Raw genomic sequence first — 20567 nt, forward strand, 5'->3', positions numbered from 1 at the left:
AAAACAGTACCTGTACTTGATCCCAACTAAGATATAATTACCCCTTATTGGGGGCAGAACAGCCCTATTGGGTTTATTTCATGGTTAAATGATTCCCTTTTCTCTGTAATAATAAAACAGTACCTGTACTTGATCCCAACTAAGATATAATTACCCCTTATTGGGGCAGAACAGCCCTATTGGGTTTATTTCATGGTTAAATGATTCCCTTTTCTCTGTAATAATAAAACAGTACCTGTACTTGATCCCAACTAAGATATAATTACCCCTTATTGGGGGCGGAACCCCTTATCTGGAATACCCCAAGTCCTGAGCATTTTGGATAACAGGTCCCATATCTGTATTGATATACAATGATTTAGAGAGGTTGAACAAACCCAAATGAATAATGTAACTATATAACATATTCAAAGTTTACAGATTAAGGGACTTATTTACCAATTTTCAAATGTGTGAATTTGAGTTTGTTTTTCTAATTAAACTTGCATATCGAATGCTCATTTATTTATTAAAATGGTAAACCCGTGTGATTAAAAAAAATACTTGAATTTTCACGTTTCAAACTAGAAGCAAACTCGAATAAAACTCAGCTAGAATTGAACATACGGCCTGACTTTGCCTGGAGCAACTCCCACTGACTTCTATAGGAACTCGCAAACATTCCAATTTTCGAGCCATTTTTTTTTTCAACTTACTTTTTATTATTTTTTACAATACATATAAACCACAATAAACACACAGCTTACTTTATCAATTTCTCCAGAGAGAAAAGAAAATCACCATGACTTAACATAACTGGTAGCTCTCAAAAGAAAAAAAAAAACCTCAATCCAATTTGAATTTTTTAAGCGCCAAAAACCTTGAATCGACAAACAAAACAAAAAATGTGAACTTTGCCTTTAACATACAGCAATTACATTACAAAACTGCAAGTTATTATAGAATGCAGCAACCGTCCTTCTCTTTACTATCCCGCATCTGAGCCTCCATCATGGCTTTAGTTCTCCTGGATAATTCTTCTCTTAAAGCCAATGCTGCATACAGATCTGCTTGTCGGCTTAGCTGATATCTCATAGCCTGCTCGGCTATCCTAGCCCCTTGCTTCATCTTCTCTTTCTCTATGCTTTCAGCCATAGCAATATCATGGACATACTTCAGCAAAAACTTCTTTCTCTCTATACGTTCTTCCTTTGGGTTCCTTGGGTTCCCCATCCGGAATGTGACATGATCCAAAGCAGATTTAAGGAGGCTGAGGAAATCTGTATTTCTCCCCAGTGTCTGTAGCTGATCCTCCTCGGAGTAATTCTCCACTGCCACAACCACCTCTGCACCCAAACATCTAAACTTCTTTTCAACCTCAAAATAATCCCCACTTGTTTTAAAGGTGAGGACAACGATTGGGAAAACACCTAAAAGAGAGAAGGAAAGAATACCAATAGTATAAGCCAATTTCCCATTATACTGCCAGATATATATCTATAGATTATTTGAATTTGGTAGATATATATATACATTAATACAACACTATCCATATCATGTATACAGTATCTATGTATATGGTTTGGGTACAGCTGCAAAGGGTTAAATTGGTTGAAAACCCAGCCATGATGCAGTCCCACTGCGCCCCCTAGTGTTGCTATAGAAGTTGCCAAACAACATAATTATAGATGCAAGAAAATTCACCAAAAAGACTTCTACTGAACTTCATTATAAACTCAAAAGAACTGACCAATGAGAATGCTGATTCCCAGCACTGTGTCAGGCCCCTTGCTGGTACCTTACATATAGAGATAATGATGTCATTTTCCCGTCATTATATGGCACAGGAATCAGACATGGGGATAAAGGGACAGACTTGTTCAGTGCTGGGAAACTGTGCTTAATGCTCCCAACTCCAATTGCAGGAACAGAGAACAGGGAGCCAGATTTATACAGATCAGCTGGGATTCTCATTGGGGGATTCTTTTGCATTTCAATGCTGCCAATGCGGGCCCTAGAGAGCTGGGAAAGTTTTATTGTGCAATATTGCTTTAAGAATACAGCCCTGATGTTGCTGGACTACAGCTCCCAGCATGCCTCACCCTTCATTATATGTTACATTATTCTGGGATTTGTAGTCCAGCAACAGCTGAGTAACGTTTGGTTGAGCCGCGCTGTGCAGCAGGGTTTATATCCCCTTTAAACAATTCTTGCACTTATTCTCCTACCTTGGCTACAGGTTACACTTAGGGGCATATTTATAAACATTGGAGACAAACATCATCGTTGATGTTGCCCATTGCAACCAATCAGATCTTTGCTTTTGTTTTCTGACTTGTATGGTGACTGTTCAAATCTAATCGCTGATTGGTTGCCATGGGCAACATCAACGATGATGTTTCTCTGTAATGTTTATAAATATGTCCCTTATTGGCATATGCAATGGCGCTGCTCCTCACCTGAATGGACAGTTATTGTGGGTTGGGCCAGGTGATAGGACCGTCACCCCCACCCCCAGCTTTGCTGATAGATTGCCCCTAAAAGTCTCAAGAGGTGGCTGGGGAGGTTTTTATTTTTAAGAATAAATTTATTATATAGGCATCCGAGGGCCACCCCCCTTAGAACTGCCGCCATTGGCACAGGCCCTCCGGTGACTATATAAATACCCATGAAGTTCTTATTATAGAATTTGATAAAGCTAGATTCTACATAGAGAAAATGTATGGCTTCCTTATGCAGAAACTGTATGGGTTCTTTTAATATCCTTTATTATTATTATTGTATGTAATTGATCGTTACCTGTCAGGTTTCTGCAGTTTTTGAAAAAAGCTTGTATTTCCGACCCCTCCTGCTCTGACAATGGGGCCGGCACCCTGCAAAAATAGACAATAGAAAATAAAATCAAAGAGAATTTACAAATTTTCATAAAACGTCTCAAGTTAGTGATGAATACATGTTTTTGTCAGGCGTGGGTTTGCAGGGAAATCCTGCATTTTGCCATCACGAAACTGCAGAAAAAATTTGCTATGGAAAAAAAAATCGCAGAGCTAAAAATGTCACCAAGAAAAATGTGGTTGAGAAAAAAAGGCGCCGCAAAAAAATGCCCATTGACTTTTATACATGTATTTTGGAATAAGAAGAAACGCCCATTGACAAAAAAAAGTCACCGAGACAAAAAGTTGCTGCAAAAAATGCCCTTTGACTTTAAAGGAGAAGGAAAGGCTAATAAAGAGTTAATCCCAAGCTGCAGGCAAACCTTCAGTTCTCTTATTAGTGCCCTTAAGTCTCCCCATATTTCTTCCGTTCAGAAGATCAGAAGCCAAACAGGAAAAAAAAAACTGAGCAGGGTAGAGAAGATTCCCATAATGCCTCGTTCCCTCCCAGACTTGAGGACTTGTTACTGTAGGCGGCGCATGCGCACACAGCAGGGGCATCTGGTTGCCATGGCGACGCAGCGAAGGTGAACTCTGTGTCATGCAGGGGGGGGGGCAGGTGCAGGTAGCGACGGAGGGTTTGTGGCAGGAGCGGGGAGCTCTTCCTTGTTAAGAACATGCTAACCAGGCTCCCCTTTACTGAAAAACCCACTAGTAGATGTGAGTGCGAGCACCCTGCAGCGGCGGCAGCAGCGGCGGAGGGGGGCTGGGGTGGTGCTGCCGGTATCGGATCGTCTGACATGCTGTGAGGAGGATGAGAGGTGGGGGGTGGACTTTGTGCTGCCAACAGAGGATGATCTGACACTTTGGGGTGGCAGGCATGCTATGACAGATGCGAGCGGCGGCGGCGTTTTTACACAGCAATAGTAGTGCTGCCGGCAGTGGATGATCAGACACTCTGGGGTGACGGGCATGGTATGACAGATGCAAGCGGTGGGGGGGGGGAGGGGAGGGGTGCTGCCGCCAGGCAGAGGATGATCTGATATGCTGTGTGGGGCATGCTATGACAGATGCGAGCCGCCGACAAGATGGCGGCGGACAATATGGCGGCGCCGTTCACTGATACAAGTATGTAGCTTCTAGTATGTGTATCTCTTTAAATCTTTCTCTAGGCAAGCCAGGAATATAGCGTTTTTACACAGCAATAGTAGTACAGGTATAGGACCCATTATCCAGAATGCTCGGGACCAAGGGTATTCCGGATAAGGGGTCTTTCTGTAATTTGGATCTCAACACCTTAAGTCTACTAAAAAATAAATAAAACATTAATTAAACCCAATAGGATTGTTTTGCATCCAATAAGGATTATTTATATCTTAGTTGGGATCAAGTACAGGTACTGTTTTATTATTACAGAGAAAAGGGAATCATTTAACCATTAAATAAACCCAATAGGGCTGTTCTGCCCCAATAAGGGGTAATTATATCTTAGTTGGGATCAAGTACAGGTACTGTTTTATTATTACAGAGAAAAGGGAATCATTTAACCATTAAATAAACTCAATAGGGCTGTTCTGCCCCAATAAGGGGTAATTATATCTTAGTTGGGATCAAGTACAGGTACTGTTTTATTATTACAGAGAAAAGGGAATCATTTAACCATTAAATAAACCCAATAGGGCTGTTCTGCCCCAATAAGGGGTAATTATATCTTAGTTGGGATCAAGTACAGGTACTGTTTTATTATTACAGAGAAAAGGGAATCATTTAACCATTAAATAAACCCAATAGGGCTGTTCTGCCCCAATAAGGGGTAATTATATCTTAGTTGGGATCAAGTACAGGTTCTGTTTTATTTCTACATAGAAAAAGGAAATCAGTTTTACAATTCTGAATTATTTGATTATAATGGAGTCTATGGGAGACAGGCTTTCCGTAATTCGGAGCTTTCTGGATAATGGGTTTCCGGATAAGAGGTCCGATACCTGTACTTTTTAATAGTGTGCTTAATAGGTTTTGCCTTTCCTTCTCCTTTAATGCATTTGGGGTAAGAAAAAAAGTTGCGAGTAAACATTTGTTGCTTGTTAGCCTATTGACTTCAAGGCATTTTGCAAATTTTTCAGCAGTTTGGCGAATTTTTCGGTTAAGCGAGACAGACTCGCTGATCACTGACCCAAGTACAGTATATACAGTGCCCAACATGAATCTGTCATTTTGAAATATTTACAGCGGGGGCTCAAGGGGAGACAAGTCTGGGGCTTCTTTATGCCACAAAATAAGCAAAAAAATTGGAGAAAAAAATTCCTTACTTATAAACAAATACTGGAACTATAAAGTCTGTGTAATTTGGGTCCAACCCAGAATCCTCCAGCTGGGACACAAAGTCTTCATAACTGTCTGTCCATTCCACCTTCTCATTAAGGGGCATGAAGTTACCTGGAAGAGGAAATAAATCCTTATAAAAAGCCTTTGGGAATGGGAGGTGCAAGCTGCTTCAAAGGACTTTGTTTAATACAAATATGTGCCAATTTATACATTCCAGACCTATTGTTGCACTTAGTTCAGACCACTTTATATCATAATAAGATAACAGGGTCCTGTTTACTTGTGTCGTTGAAAAAGAATCCATTGGCAACCCCCCTCCTCCATTGCACCAGCCCATGCAGCAACTGTCCCTCAAGGCCCTGCTGGCTGCCTATCTGTGTATTGCTGGACCTGTGGTCCCACCTTTTAGGCCTCATCCCCCCTACAAACTCCTCTAACATTGACCCCTTCAGCTGAGACTAAGGGGCATTTAATAACATTCGGATTTTAGTGGTTTTATAGTTTTTTAAAACCACAAATAAACTCATTTCCATGAGTGTCAGTCATTTATCAAAAGATCCAAACCAAAAAATCACAAAAAATAGACTTTTTTCGAACCCGGCTAAGTTTACAATGGGGTGAACTCACCTAATAAAGTAAGTGGCCCAGGTGCCCACAACTCACCCCTTCAGCGCTTTGGAAAATGTTAAACCAAATAGTCTCAAAATGAGAAAAGAATTGTGGTGCAGTTAAAACATGTTTAGTTAATTAGTTAATTAAAGAGAAAAGCTAAAAACACCAGTCAGAATACATGAATGCATAAGCCCTGATGAAGCACATTTTTTAAGTCTCCCCGTGTTAAAGGGAAAATGGCATATATGAAAGATAAACATGTATACTTACCCAGCTGAGCATAAATCATTCCTCTCTCAGACTCGTTCATCCTTCCGAACCCTCTGTTATCCACCACCGTGATGGTGGGTGTGAGCTCATAGGCTCTCCTCTCCATGGTTACAGCACCCCCACTTGACATCACCCCTGATTTAGCATGTACTTCATACTTTCCTGCATTCAAAACATACATGAGTGAGTTTAAGAGGGCAGACTTGCCGTGCCCTGTGAACCCAAACAGCTGCAGTAGGACCCGATTGTAGCCCTGGTTCCCCAGAGGACAATGGTCCAGGCTGAAGTTCTGATTGTAGTCTCGGAGCTGGTTATGATCCATAGCTGAACGGTCTCTGAGGGTTTCTCTGCTTGCTAAGTAGGTGCTCCTTTGTTATCTTCCCTTGTTAGGTCTCTATTTTACTTTTACTTTCTATATTTCCCTTGTTTACCAACCTGTGTTTGCAGAACTAGTGAGACCGGTCCCACCACTTATAGATATGAGATCTTACAAGAAGTTAGTGCAACACAGATACTGAGTATTTATCTAGATGTATTCCTGGTATAAAGCTGACAATACACAAACCGAAATAATATCAACTGATTTTCAGTATATATATGTTGTCTGGACGATCCTGACCAATTATTGGTCGGTTTGTTGGTTGGTTGGTTGGTTGGTTGGGTAGGCTGGAAAATGTCACCTGTCATTGGACCATTGGATGTGATGAGGAAGTGAAATGGTTTTAATAGGGGAGAAGGGAGCCAATACACAACCCTACCTATACTATCCCTTTACTATCACTTTAACAATTGGTCTATGCTGAGCATAGAACTGTACCACTACTAAATTGTCTACAGAATAGTCTATAGTTGTAAAAGAAATTTAACAGAAAATTCTATTTAGAAGTTCCTAGAAGAAAAAATGGTTATAGTGACTGATACCAAAATCCATAGGCACAAATGTGCGGTGCCGTATGTGGTATTACTGTATCATTCGTACCAGTTGTATTTGTATTTTAACCCTTGAGCGCGTAGAAGAACTAATGCGGAAACCTTTGAGTTGAATGATGCAGAGAATAATATTCTGAGACAGTTTGCAATTGGTCTTTTTTTTCTGTTTTTAATTATTTCACTTTTTGTTCAGCAGCTCTTCAGTTTGGAATTTCAGCAGCTATCTGGTTGCTAAGAGTCCAGTTTAACCTAGCGACCAGCCAGTGGTTTGAATGGGAGACTGATATATGAATAGCAGAGGACCTGCATAGAAATAAAAAGTAATAAGAATTAACAGTAACAATAAAACTGGAGTCTCACAGAGCAATAGGTTTTTGGCTGCCGGGGTCAGTGACCCCCATTTAAAGTCAGGAGAATAAGGTGAATAATAATAAAACTATTTAAAAAATAAAGACCAATTACAAAGTTGCTTAGAATTGGCCATTCTTTAACATACTAATAGTAACCCTAAAGGTGAATTTGTAGTTTGGTGGGTTGTAATAAAAAGATACATCTACCAATTTATATGATTTGAATTTCTTCTATTTGTGTGAAAAACAATATTGTGCCAAAGAATTGTACTCGTCTAAATATAGAAGGAATGGGCTTTAAAAAGTAGCGTTTCAGGCTGATTTATTGAAAATTTCTCCAAAAATCCCACTAGCCCCGCCCATCTGTTCCACTTCCTGCTGCTTCCTTTCCCAGGCTGTGCAGGGGGGGGGCGGCACTGTAGGATAGGAACCAATCAGCAGCTAGGCCTGATAGGGAACTGAAGCCTGTCTGTGCTTGTGTGACTGCAGGGCTGTGATTGGCTACTCCAGTGTTGTTTTGGAGCTGGCCAACATGGAGGGCACCAAAAAGTAGATAGTGGGCTTATCTATAACTAGCCGCTGTCTAATAGAGATGAACCACTGCCTTAGAGTAACTACAGATACAGAAAAAATTTTTTGTTTGTTTATTTTAGATAAATATACACATCAATGTGTTCATGATCTTTTCCTTATATTGTCTATTGTATTTGCAGGGGGCTGGCCACACCAAGAGATGATTTTATTAACTGCGGGGACCTGGCGAGTAAGTATCAATTACATACAGTGCAATAAAAAACAACAGTAATAGAAATGTGATTGGAATATGCAATGCGTTCTGACATTTAAAAGTTCAGAACTGAGCAACCAATGAGAAGCTGGTGAGAGCTGCTCATTAGCAACCCATTTTGCCAAGCAGATGCCAACAATTATATTCTTGGGAAAAATACTACATTGTGGTTAAAAGCCATGGCGATTTGTGTCTGTGCAATTGCACCTCATTCATAATGAAGCCCTGTATAAGCTGTCACACATTTGTATCAATTCTCCTTTCAGCCCCAGGAACCAGAAGACCATATCTAGATGTTTGCAATATCTAAGTTATGTCATTGTGTCATTTTGTTTTAAAGTTAATAATGTTATGAGTTTGTAATAAAAACTATATTGAAAAATGATGATAGGATAGATACTTGCAATATGATCAGGAGGTTGATTAAACTACACACATTTATTTGTTTCTCGTTCTTCTAGGTGTTTCTTCTATTGTTGTCCTCACCTACCAAACAAGTGGGAATTATACTGAGGTTGTAAGGATGTTTAAATGTTTGGGTGCAGACATTGTTGTGGCAATGGAGAACTACTCTGAGGAGGATCAGCTACAGACCCCAGGAAGAAATACAGATTTCCTTATGTTTCCTGACTAATGCATTGGATGACATCACCATCAGGATTGAGCAGCAAAGAGACCCAAAGGAAGAACATACTCAGAGAATTAAATATGCTTAAATATGTCCATTATATTGACATGGCTGAGAAGATGAAGGCAGAAAAAATGAAGCAAGATTCAAAGAAAAGACAAGAGGCTAGGAATAGAGAGGAGGCTAGGGAAAGAGAGGCAGCTTGGAGAAAAGAGGAGGCTTGTAGAAGAGGGGAAGCTTGGAGACAAGAGGAGGCTTGGAGAAGAGAGGAGGCTTGGAGACAAGAGGAGCCTTGGAGAAGAGAGAAGGGTAGGCCTGGAGAAGAGAGGAGGCCTGGGAAGAGAGGAGGCCTGGAGAAGAGAGGAGGCTTGGCGAAGAGAGGAGGCTTGGAAATGAGAGGAGGCTTGGAGAAGAGTAGAAGCTTGGAGAATAGAGGAGGCTTGGAGAATAGAGGAGGCTTGGAGAAGAGAGGAGGCTTGGAGAAGAGAGGAGGCTTGGAGAAGAGTAGAAGCTTGGAGACGATAGGAGGCTTGGAGAAGAGTAGAAGCTTGGAGACGATAGGAGGCTTGGAGAAGAGTAGAAGCTTGGAGACGATAGGAGGCAAGGAAAAGAAGGAAGTTAGAAGATGAGTGACAAGAAAACAGGAACAAAAGAGATGCTGCCACATTCTATAACACTTTGAGATTTAGAATATAGAATATAGATATCTTTATTGTCATTGTCACATAGTAAACAACGAGATTTGGAACAAGCAACAACTCAAAGCAGTGGCATAGTTACATATTTAAAGCCATAATTGCTCTTGGATAAAAGCTGTCTCTCAGACGATTAGTTCTGGCTTTCATTGCTCTATATCTCCTCCCCGATGGCAAGAGCTGGAAGAGACAGTGGCCAGGATGAGTTGGGTCTTGTACAATGCCCAGAGCTTTTTTCCGGCAACGGGAGATGTAGATGTGTTCCAGGGTTGGGAGCGAACAATCAATTATTTTCTCTGCTGACCTGACAACCCTCTGAAGTTCCTTAACCTCTTTGGAGGTACAAGCACCGAACCACACACATAGTCCTGTTCGATGGAACAATGATAAAAGGCAAGAAGAAGATTTTTAGGTAGATGGGTTTTCCTCAGAACTCTAAGAAAGTACAGTCTTTGCTGTGCTTTCTTTAACAGCCCCTTGGTGTTTACACTCCATGTCAGATCATCCTCCAACTCCATTCCTAGGAATTTAAACACTGAAACCCTCTCCACCTGCATTTTATCAATGATGAGTGGTTCAACGTTGCTCTTTTTTTTTCCTAAAATCAATGACCAGTTCCTTGGTTTTTTCAATGTTCAGGAGCAGGTTATTGTCTTTACACCACTCTGACAGCCGTTCCACTTCATCCCTGTACTCCATCTCACTCCCTTCTCCAGAGATAAGTCCGATCACCATAGTATCATCCGCAAACTTAATGATTTTATTGCCAGAGTGTGTAGGAACACAATCATATGTGTATAAGGTATATAATAGCGGACTTAATACACAACCCTGGGGTGAGCCGGTGCTTAAGCATAGAGCGTTTGAGATGTGTGAGCCCAGTCTAACCCTCTGAGAGCGACCGGACAAAAAGTCCAAGATCCAGCTACAGGTAAGTGATGGAAGACCCAAAACTGCCAATTTGGACACTAATCGTTGTGGAAGTATGGTATTGAACGCCGAGCTAAAATCCACAAAAAGCAGCCTCGCATAACTCCCCCGTTGCCCCAGATGATTCAAGGTAGCATTCAAAATTTCAAAATTATATTAAATCAAAAAAAATATGGGACTGCTGGGAATCCCTCTGGGTTTACCCATTTGATATTTAATAAATCAGTTTTGTAAAGTTGTGACCTTGAGTAATAGGGTGGTACACAAAGAGCCAAAACTTACTTTTTACTACTGTCACTACTATCAGCATATATACACTCAGCAGCATTGGGAGGACGGTCCCTAAAGTCTTCTCCTCCCAATAAACCCAAATGTGTGATTGATTCTGCCCCCAATAAGGGGTAATTATATCTTAGTTGGGATCAAGTACAGGTACTGTTTTATTATTACAGAGAAAAGGGAATCATTTAACCATGAAATAAAACCAATAGGGCTGTTCTGCCCCCAATAAGGGGTAATTATATCTTAGTTGGGATCAAGTACAGGTACTGTTTTATTATTACAGAGAAAAGGGAATCATTTAACCATTAAATAAACCCAATAGGGCTGTTCTGCCCCCAATAAAGGGTAATTATATCTTAGTTGGGATCAAGTACAGGTACTGTTTTATTATTACAGAGAAAAGGGAATCATTTAACCATGAAATAAACCCAATAGGGCTGTTCTGCCCCCAATAAGGGGTAATTATATCTTAGTTGGGATCAAGTACAGGTACTGTTTTATTATTACAGAGAAAAGGGAATCATTTAACCATGAAATAAACCCAATAGGGCTGTTCTGCCCCCAATAAGGGGTAATTATATCTTAGTTGGGATCAAGTACAGGTACTGTTTTATTATTACAGAGAAAAGGGAATCATTTAACCATTAAATAAACCCAATAGGGCTGTTCTGCCCCAATAAGGGGTAATTATATCTTAGTTGGGATCAAGTACAGGTACTGTTTTATTATTACAGAGAAAAGGGAATCATTTAACCATGAAATAAACCCAATAGGGCTGTTCTGCCCCCAATAAGGGGTAATTATATCTTAGTTGCTGGCTGCATCTATACATGGTACGAAGATTTAGGATTTACGTGTCCCCTATTTACTCCATATTGGACATAAGGTGATGCCCCACTGTGTATACAAGGCAGCCTAGCACCACACCTTTTTTCGTAAAACAAGTAATGTCTGCCCCTTACTTATAAACAAATACTGGAACTGTTAAGTCTGTGTAATTTGTGCTGTCTACTGGGGCAGTACCTGTCTAACTGGTATTGCAAATATGGGGAAGTATAAGTGGGAGAATTTCTGGTAAAAAGTAAAGGTAAATAAAGGAAAATCTGAGAAAAAAATGAAAGTAAAGTAAAACCCTAAGAAAGTTTAACAGAACAAAAGAGGGATTGAAGGAGCACCCCCGTGGGACAAGCAGGGAGACTCTCAGAGACAGTTCAGCTATGGATAATAATGAACTGCGAGACTCCATTCAGAACTTCAGCCTGGACCACTGCGCTCTGGGGAACCAGGGCTACAATCGGGTCCTACTGCAGCTGTTTGGGCTCACAGGGCACGGCAAGTCTGCCCTCATAAACTCACTCAGATATGTTCTGAATGGAAGAAAGTATGAAATCCATGCCAAATCAGGGGTGATTTCAAGTGGGGGTGCTGTAACCATGGAGAGGAGAGCCTACAAACTCACACCCACCATCACGGTTGTGGATAACAGAGGGTTTGGAAAGATGAACGACTATGAGATGAGAATGATTTATGCTCAGCTGGGTAAGTGTATGGTGGTAAGTACCCATTTTTTACCTGCAGTGTAGCAGTAGTACGTAACTATGTGTGGCTAGTGATGAGCGAATCTGTTCCGTTTGGCTTCGCCGAAAAATTCATGAATCTTTCAAAAGATCCGCAAAACAGTGAAAAATTTGCGAAACGACAAAAATGTTGTGCGGCAAAAAAATTGTCGCCCGTGACTATTATTTTGTCGCCCACAGCTATTATTTTGTCGCCCGCGGCTATTATTTTGTCACGCGGCTATTCTTTTGTCGCCTGCGGCTATTATTTTGTCGCCCGCGGCTATTATTTTGTCACGCGGCTATTATTTTGTCGCCTGCGGCTATTATTTTGTCACCCGCGGCTATTATTTTGTTGCGCGGCTATTATTTTGTCGCCCGCGGCTATTCTTTTGTCGCCTGCAGCTATTATTTCATTGCGCGGCTATTCTTTTGACGCCCGCGACTATTCTTTTTTGACGCCGGTGACAATTTTTGGACATGCGGCAAATTTTTCCACGGCAAATTTTTTCATCCAAACAGTCCGCCAATGGCAAAATGTGGAAATTCGCCGCAAATCCATGCCTAGCGAAACATTTTGCCCATCACTATGTGTGGCTACTACTTTGTGTAGTTGACATTCTTGAGGTATCAGCCATATACAGCTATGTACAACCTGAGATGATATCAACAGGAATGATGGAATTCAAAGAGGCAGTTAAACAATAAAGGGACTTACCGGCTGCTCCTGACAAAATTGAGTACCTTGACCTTACTGTCAATGGGAAAGATGATTGGTTGATCCAAGAGGTATGAAAAAAATGCACTGACTGACCCTAACAGTATTTATATGGCTTCATATCTTCTTCCAGGTAACGTCATGCCCCTTAATGAGAAGGTGGAATGGAAAGACAATTATGACAACTTTCTGTCCCAGTTAGAAGATTCCGGGTTGGACCCAAATTACACAGACTTTACAGTTCCAGTATTCGTCTATAAGTAAGGCTATTTTCAACTAGTTATGTTGCCCTTTGCTTGTGCCAAGTAATTGTATTAATGTTCTACTACAAGGCACAAATGCACTGAAAGTATTTGGTCTTTGGGATTGAGTGCCAACCTTATTTAGGGGCGTACTGTATCTATTATAGTGTGTAAGCCAACATCACTGGTGATGTTGCCCATAGTAACCAATCAGCAATTAGATTTGAATGGTCATCTACAATTTAGAAAACAAAAGCAAAGATCTGATTGGTTGCTATGGGCAACATCACTGGTGCTGTTGGCTTGCCCCATACTGTTTAACAGGTTCACTGTTGACTAGTGCAAAGTTATGCATTTTGGTAGAAATAATATAAATGCGAACTATCTACTGAATGGTAGTGTGTTGGGGGTTTCCTTAATGGAGAAGGATCTGGGGGTTTTGTAGATAACAAGTTGTCTAATGCCAGGCAGTGTCATTCTGTGGCTACTAAAGCAAATAAAGTGCTGTCTTGTATAAAAAGGACATTGACTCAAGGGATGAGAACATATTTTTGCCGCTTTATAGGTCCCTGGTAAGGCCTCACCTTGAGTATGGGGGCAGTTTTGGGCTCCAGTCCTTAAGAAGGATATTAATGAGCTGGAGAGAGTGCAGAGACATGCAGCTAAACTGGTAAAGGGGATGGAAGGGTTAAACTATGAGGTTAGACTGTCAGGGTTGGGGTTGTTTTCTCTGGAAAAAAGGTGCTTGCGAGGGGACATGATTACTCTGTACAAGTACATTAGAGGGGACAGATAGGGGGTGTTCTTTTTTCCAGAGGCCCCCCTTTAGATTAGAAGAACGGAACTTTCATTTGAATCAGCGTAGGGGGTTCCTCACTGTGGTAGGGGAATACTCTGCCGGGGGAATGTTGGGTAGGGGGTTCCTCACGGTGAGGGCAGTGAGGTTGGGGAATGCCCTGCCGGGGGATGTTGGGTAGGGGGTTCCTCACAGTGAGGGCAGTGAGGGGGTTGGGGAATGCCCTGCCGGGGGATGTTGGGTAGGGGGTTCCTCACGGTGAGGGCAGTGAGGTTGGGGAATGCCCTGCCGGGGGGTGTTGGGTAGGGGGTTCCTCACGGTGAGGGCAGTGAGGTTGGGGAATGCCCTGCCGGGGGATGTTGGGTTGGGGGTTCCTCACGGTGAGGGCAGTGAGGTTGGGGAATGCCCTGCCGGGGGATGTTGGGTAGGGGGTTCCTCACTGTGGTAGGGGAATGCTCTGCCGGGGGAATGTTGGGTAGGGGGTTCCTCACGGTGAGGGCAGTGAGGGGGTTGGGGAATGCCCTGCCGGGGGATGTTGGGTAGGGGGTTCCTCACTGTGAGGGCAGTGAGGGGGTTGGGGAATGCCCTGCCGGGGGATGTTGGGTAGGGGGTTCCTCACAGTGAGGGCAGTGAGGTTGGGGAATGCCCTGCCGGGGGATGTTGGGTAGGGGGTTCCTCACTGTGAGGGCAGTGAGGGGGTTGGGGAATGCCCTGCCGGGGGATGTTGGGTAGGGGGTTCCTCACGGTGAGGGCAGTGAGGTTGGGGAATGCCCTGCCGGGGGAATGTTGGGTAGGGGGTTCCTCACGGTGAGGGCAGTGAGGGGTTTGGGGAATGCCCTGCCGGGGGAATGTTGGGTAGGGGGTTCCTCACGGTGAGGGCAGTGAGGAGGTTGGGGAATGCCCTGCCGGGGGAATGTTGGGTAGGGGGTTCCTCATGGTGAGGGCAGTGAGGTTGGGGAATGCCCTGCCGGGGGAATGTTGGGTACGGGGTTCCTCACGGTGAGGGCAGTGAGGGGGTTGGGGAATGCCCTGCCGGGGGATGTTGGGTAGGGGGTTCCTCACGGTGAGGGCAGTGAGGTTGGGGAATGCCCTTCCGGGGTATGTTGGGTAGGGGGTTCCTCGCGGTGAGGGCAGTGAGGTTGGGGAATGCCCTGCCGGGGGAATGTTGGGTAGGGGGTTCCTCACGGTGAGGGCAGTGAGGGGGTTGGGGAATGCCCTGCCGGGGAATGTTGGGTAGGGGGTTCCTCACGGTGAGGGCAGAGAGGTTGGGGAATGCCCTGCCGGGGTATGTTGGGTAGGGGGTTCCTCACGGTGAGGGCAGTGAGGTTGGGGAATGCCCTGCTGGGGGATGTTGGGTAGGGGGTTCCTCACGGTGAGGGCAGTGAGGGGGTTGGAGAATGCCCTGCCGGGGGATGTTGGGTAGGGGGTTCCTCACGGTGAGGGCAGTGAGGGGGTTGGGAAATGCCCTGCCGGGGAATGTTGGGTAGGGAGTTCCTCACGGTGAGGGCAGTGAGGTTGGGGAATGCCCTGCCGGGGGAATGTTGGGTAGAGGGTTCCTCACGGTGAGGGCAGTGAGGTTGGGGAATGCCCTGCCGAGGGAATGTTGGGTAGGGGGTTCCTCATGGTGAGGGCAGTGAGGGGGTTGGGGAATGCTCTGCCGGGGGAATGTTGGGTAGGGGGTTCCTCACGGTGAGGGCAGTGAGGTTGGGGAATGCCCTGCCGGGGGATGTTGGGTAGGGGGTTCCTCACTGTGAGGGCAGTGAGGGGGTTGGGGAATGCCCTGCCGGGGGATGTTGGGTAGGGGGTTCCTCACGGTGAGGGCAGTGAGGTTGGGGAATGCCCTGCCGGGGGAATGTTGGGTAGGGGGTTCCTCACGGTGAGGGTAGTGAGGTTGGGGAATGCCCTGCCGGGGAATGTTGGGTAGGGGGTTCCTCACGGTGAGGGCAGTGAGGGGGTTGGGGAATGCTCTGCCGGGGGATGTTGGGTAGGGGGTTCCTCATGGTGAGGGCAGTGAGGGGGTTGGGGAATGCTCTGCCGGGGGATGTTGGGTAGGGGGTTCCTCACGGTGAGGTTGGGGAATGCCCTGCCGGGGTATGTTGGGTAGGGGGTTCCTCACGGTGAGGGCAGTGAGGTTGGGGAATGCCCTGCCGGGGGAATGTTGGGTAGGGGGTTCCTCACGGTGAGGGCAGTGAGGGGGTTGGGGAATGCCCTGCCGGGGAATGTTGGGTAGGGGGTTCCTCACGGTGAGGACAGTGAGGTTGGGGAATGCCCTGCTGGGGGATGTTGGGTAGGGGGTTCCTCACGGTGAGGGCAGTGAGGGGGTTGGGGAATGCCCTGCCGGGGGATGTTGGGTAGGGGGTTCCTCACGGTGAGGGCAGTGAGGGGGTTGGGGAATGCCCTGCCGGGGAATGTTGGGTAGGGGGTTCCTCACGGTGAGGGCAGTGAGGTTGGGGAATGCCCTGCTGGGGTATGTTGGGTAGGGGGTTCCTCACGGTGAGGGCAGTGAGGTTGGGGAATGCCCTGCTGGGGGATGTTGGGTAGGGGGTTCCTCACGGTGAGGGCAGTGAGGGGGTTGGGGAATGCCCTGCCGGGGGATGTTGGGTAGGGGGTTCCTCACGGTGAGGGCAGTGAGGGGGTTGGGGAATGCCCTGCTGGGGGATGTTGGGTAGGGGGTTCCTCACGGTGAGGGCAGTGAGGGGGTTGGGGAATGCCCTGCCGGGGGATGTTGGGTAGGGGGTTCCTCACGGTGAGGGCAGTGAGGGGGTTGGGGAATGCCCTGCCGGGGGATGTTGGGTAGGGGGTTCCTCACGGTGAGGGCAGTGAGGGGGTTGGGGAATGCCCTGCCGGGGAATGTTGGGTAGGGAGTTCCTCACGGTGAGGGCAGTGAGGTTGGGGAATGCCCTGCCGGGGGAATGTTGGGTAGGGGGTTCCTCACGGTGAGGGCAGTGAGGTTGGGGAATGCCCTGCCGAGGGAATGTTGGGTAGGGGGTTCCTCACGGTGAGGGCAGTGAGGGGGTTGGGGAATGCTCTGCCGGGGGAATGTTGGGTAGGGGGTTCCTCACGGTGAGGGCAGTGAGGTTGGGGAATCCCTGCCGGGGGAATGTTGGGTAGGGGGTTCCTCACGGTGAGGGCAGTGAGGTTGGGGAATGCCCTGCCGGAGGGAATGTTGGGTAGGGGGTTCCTCACGGTGAGGGCAGTGAGGGGGTTGGGGAATGCCCTGCCGGGGGATGTTGGGTAGGGGGTTCCTCACGGTGAGGGCAGTGAGGTTGGGGAATGCCCTGCCAGGGTATGTTGGGTAGGGGGTTCCTCACGGTGAGGGCAGTGAGGGGGTTGGGGAATGCCCTGCCGGGGGAATGTTGGGTAGGGGGTTCCTCACGGTGAGGGCAGTGAGGGGGTTGGGGAATGTCCTGCCAGGGTATGTTGGGTAGGGGGTTCCTCATGGTGAGGGCAGTGAGGGGGTTGGGGAAATGCCCTGCCGGGGGATGTTGGGTAGGGGGTTCCTCACGGTGAGGGCAGTGAGGTTGGGGAATGCCCTGCCGGGGGATGTTGGGTAGGGGGTTCCTCACGGTGAGGGCAGTGAGGGGGTTGGGGAATGCCCTGCCAGGGTATGTTGGGTAGGGGGTTCCTCACGGTGAGGGCAGTGAGGGGGTTGGGGAATGCCCTGCCGGGGGATGTTGGGTAGGGGGTTCCTCACGGTGAGGACAGTGAGGGGGTTGTGGAATGCCCTGCCGGGGGATGTTGGGTAGGGCGTTCCTCACGGTGAGGGCAGTGAGGTTGGGGAATGCCCTGCCGGGGGATGTTGGGTAGGGGGTTCCTCACGGTGAGGGCAGTGAGGTTGGGGAATGCCCTGCCGGGGGATGTTGGGTAGGGGGTTCCTCACGGTGAGGGCAGTGAGGTTGGGGAATGCCCTGCCGGGGGATGTTGGGTAGGGGGTTCCTCACGGTAAGGGCAGTGAGGGGGTTGGGGAATGCCCTGCCGGGGGATGTTGGGTAGGGGGTACCTCACAGTGAGGGCAGTGAGGTTGGGGAATGCCCTGCCAGGGGATGTTGGGTAGGGGGTTCCTCACGGTGAGGGCAGTGAGGGGGTTGGGGAATGCCCTGCCGGGGGATGTTGGGTAGGGGGTTCCTCACGGTGAGGGCAGTGAGGTTGTGGAATGCCCTGCCGGGGGATGATGGGTAGGGGGTTCCTCATGGTGAGGGCAGTGAGGTTGTGGAATGCCCTGCCGGGGGATGTTGGGTAGGGGGTTCCTCACGGTGAGGGCAGTGAGGTTGGGGAATGCCCTGCCGGGGGAATGTTGGGTAGGGAGTTCCTCACAGTGAGGGCGGTGAGGTTGGGGAATGCCCTGCCGGGGGATGTTGGGTAGGGGGTTCCTCACGGTGAGGGCAGTGAGGGGGTTGGGGAATGCCCTGCCGGGGGATGTTGGGTAGGGGGTTCCTCACGGTAAGGGCAGTGAGGGGGTTGGGGAATGCCCTGCCGGGGGATGTTTGGTAGGGGGTACCTCACAGTGAGGGCAGTGAGGTTGGGAAATGCCCTGCCAGGGGATGTTGGGTAGGGGGTTCCTCACGGTGAGGGCAGTGAGGTTGGGGAATGCCCTGCCGGGGGATGTTGGGTAGGGGGTTCCTCACGGTGAGGGCAGTGAGGGAGTTGGGAAATGCCCTGCCGGGGGATGTTGGGTAGGGGGTTCCTCACGGTGAGGGCAGTGAGGGAGTTGGGAAATGCCCTGCCGGGGGATGTTGGGTAGGGGGTTCCTCACGGTGAGGGCAGTGAGGGGGTTGGGGAATGCCCTGCCGGGGGATGTTAGGTAGGGGGTTCCTCACGGTGAGGGCAGTGAGGGGGTTGGGGAATGCCCTGCCGAGGGATGTTGGGTAGGGGGTTCCTCACGGTGAGGGCAGTGAGGGAGTTGGGAAATGCCCTGCCGGGGGATGTTGGGTAGGGGGTTCCTTTAGAGGCAGTGAGCTTGGGGAATATATGCAACTATGGAAAGGGAGGGGCCCCTCCCCATGTATGAATTATCTATATAGTGATTTCATTTTATCATTGTCCCCTCCTATTGGGTAAATGATTTATGACCTGTGATTGAAGCTTTGGGCTTTAAAATTTCCCTCCAGCCTTGTGTTTTTGGAATAAAGTAATGATCTGGTATCAACAGACCATTGTGCTCGATGTGTCACTTTGTGCGGTACAAATGCTGCCAAAAGCCCAGGTTTTTCTCCATTGGTGCCAGTGTCATTAATATTGTCTATTTTTTTGCAGAGTGGAGGCCATATTGCCGGAGCAGGAGATGTCACAAATGAGAGATTTTTTTAAAAACTGCAGAAAGGTGACAGGTAAGTTTTCTGTATGTAGAATCTAGCTGTATCATTATACCTTTGGGGACTGGTTGCCAGTTGGGAGGGTATCCATTCTTGCTTCTGCCATAGGAAGAAGCGATTGGTGATCTATAGGCTTTTGTATCCTTTCTCTTTTATTATACTGCATACATACATACTGCGTTTTTATTCTTCATTTTTCTAGGTGTTTTTCCAATCGTTGTCCTCACCTACAAAACAAGGGGCAATTATATTGAGATTGTGAAGATGTTTAAAAGTTTGGGGGCAGAGATTGTTGTGGCAGTGGAGAACTACTCTGAAGAGGATCAACTACAGACACTGGAGAGAAGTAGAGATTTCCTTTGGTTCCTTAAGCGTGCATTGAATGATATCACATTCCGGATGGAGCAAAAAAAAGACCCAAAGGAAGAACGTATAGAGATAAAGAAGTTCCTCCTTAAATATGTCCATGATATTGATGTGGCTGAGAAGATGAAGGAAGAAAAAATGAAGCAGCATGCAAGGAAAGGAGACAAGGATGTGATAGGAGCAAGGGAAAGGGAGAAAACAAATGATATTAGGGAAGCAGAAGCATTGAATAGAGGGGAAGCAAACAAAATAGAGGAGACTAGGAAGAGAGAAGAAGATAGGAAGAGAGAAGAGGCTAGGAAGAGAGAAGATAGGAAGAGAGAAGAGGCTAGGAAGAGAGAAGAGGCTAGGAAGAGAGAAGAGGCTAGGAAGAGAGAAGATAGGAGGAGAGAAGAAGATAGGAAGAGAGAAGAGGCTAGGAAGAGAGAAGATAGGAGGAGAGAAGAGGCTAGGAAAAGAGAATATAGGAAGAGAGAAGAAAATAGGAAGAGAGAGGAGGCTTTGAGAAGAGAAGAGGCTTTGAGAAGAGAGGAGGCTATAAGAGAAAAAGTAAGCAGAAAACATAGAAAAAAATGTTGCCACATTCAATGACAATTTCATACTGTTATAGGTAACCAATTTTAAGAGGCTGTTCCTATCTTCATTTTTTTTTAATTATGTAAAGTCCTTATCTGAAAACCCCTCATCCAGAAAGCTCTGAATTGTGGAATAGGCATTTCCCATATCTAAGTATTACGGCAAGATCCTCCTGTTCCCCACATTGACTGATGTCGGAATTGCCTCTCTTCATGACAGCGCCTTTATGAAGGCAGCCATAATCAGGCCCGGATTTGCAGGAAGGCCATATAGGCTCAGGTGGCACAACATTCGGACTGAAGAAAGAGAGCGTGGAGAAACAGGAAGTGAGCGGAAGTAG

At 46.5% G+C, this 20567-nt stretch overlaps 2 protein-coding genes across 2 annotated transcripts; one reads left to right on the forward strand and one right to left on the reverse strand.

Moving 5' to 3' along the window:
* Positions 1–728: 728 nt before the first annotated feature.
* LOC101733217 lies at positions 729–6805 on the reverse strand. Its single transcript, XM_004918165.4, has 4 exons — positions 6060–6805; positions 5162–5288; positions 2779–2852; positions 729–1409 (listed from the first exon to the last, which is right to left on the reverse strand). The coding sequence occupies exons 1-4, from the start codon at positions 6379–6381 to the stop codon at positions 937–939; spliced, it is 996 nt and encodes a 331-aa protein (XP_004918222.2). The 5' UTR covers positions 6382–6805; the 3' UTR covers positions 729–936.
* Positions 6806–11745: 4940 nt separating this feature from the next.
* LOC116407660 (stress response protein NST1-like) lies at positions 11746–20567 on the forward strand. Its single transcript, XM_031893401.1, has 5 exons — positions 11746–12200; positions 13069–13195; positions 19227–19300; positions 19488–20200; positions 20364–20567. The coding sequence occupies exons 1-5, from the start codon at positions 11879–11881 to the stop codon at positions 20565–20567; spliced, it is 1440 nt and encodes a 479-aa protein (XP_031749261.1). The 5' UTR covers positions 11746–11878.

The sequence above is a fragment of the Xenopus tropicalis genome, chromosome 9 (assembly GCF_000004195.4).
Source record: "Xenopus tropicalis strain Nigerian chromosome 9, UCB_Xtro_10.0, whole genome shotgun sequence".
NCBI classification, from domain to species: Eukaryota; Metazoa; Chordata; class Amphibia; order Anura; family Pipidae; genus Xenopus; species Xenopus tropicalis.

What these genes read in the sequence shown, in the direction of transcription:
- LOC116407660 (XM_031893401.1), top strand. Translation starts at nt 11,879, where the DNA reads ATGGATAATAATGAACTGCGAGACTCCATTCAGAACTTCAGCCTGGAC. An exon ending in AATGATTTATGCTCAGCTGG is followed by an intron (nt 12,201 to 13,068) that starts GTAAGTGTATGG and finishes ATCTTCTTCCAG; the next exon opens with GTAACGTCATGCCCCTTAAT. An exon ending in GTTCCAGTATTCGTCTATAA is followed by an intron (nt 13,196 to 19,226) that starts GTAAGGCTATTT and finishes ATTTTTTTGCAG; the next exon opens with AGTGGAGGCCATATTGCCGG.
- LOC101733217 (XM_004918165.4), bottom strand. Translation starts at nt 6,381, where the DNA reads ATGGATCATAACCAGCTCCGAGACTACAATCAGAACTTCAGCCTGGAC. An exon ending in GTTCCAGTATTTGTTTATAA is followed by an intron (nt 2,853 to 5,161) that starts GTAAGGAATTTT and finishes CTATTTTTGCAG; the next exon opens with GGTGCCGGCCCCATTGTCAG. An exon ending in AAACTGCAGAAACCTGACAG is followed by an intron (nt 1,410 to 2,778) that starts GTAACGATCAAT and finishes TCTCTCTTTTAG; the next exon opens with GTGTTTTCCCAATCGTTGTC.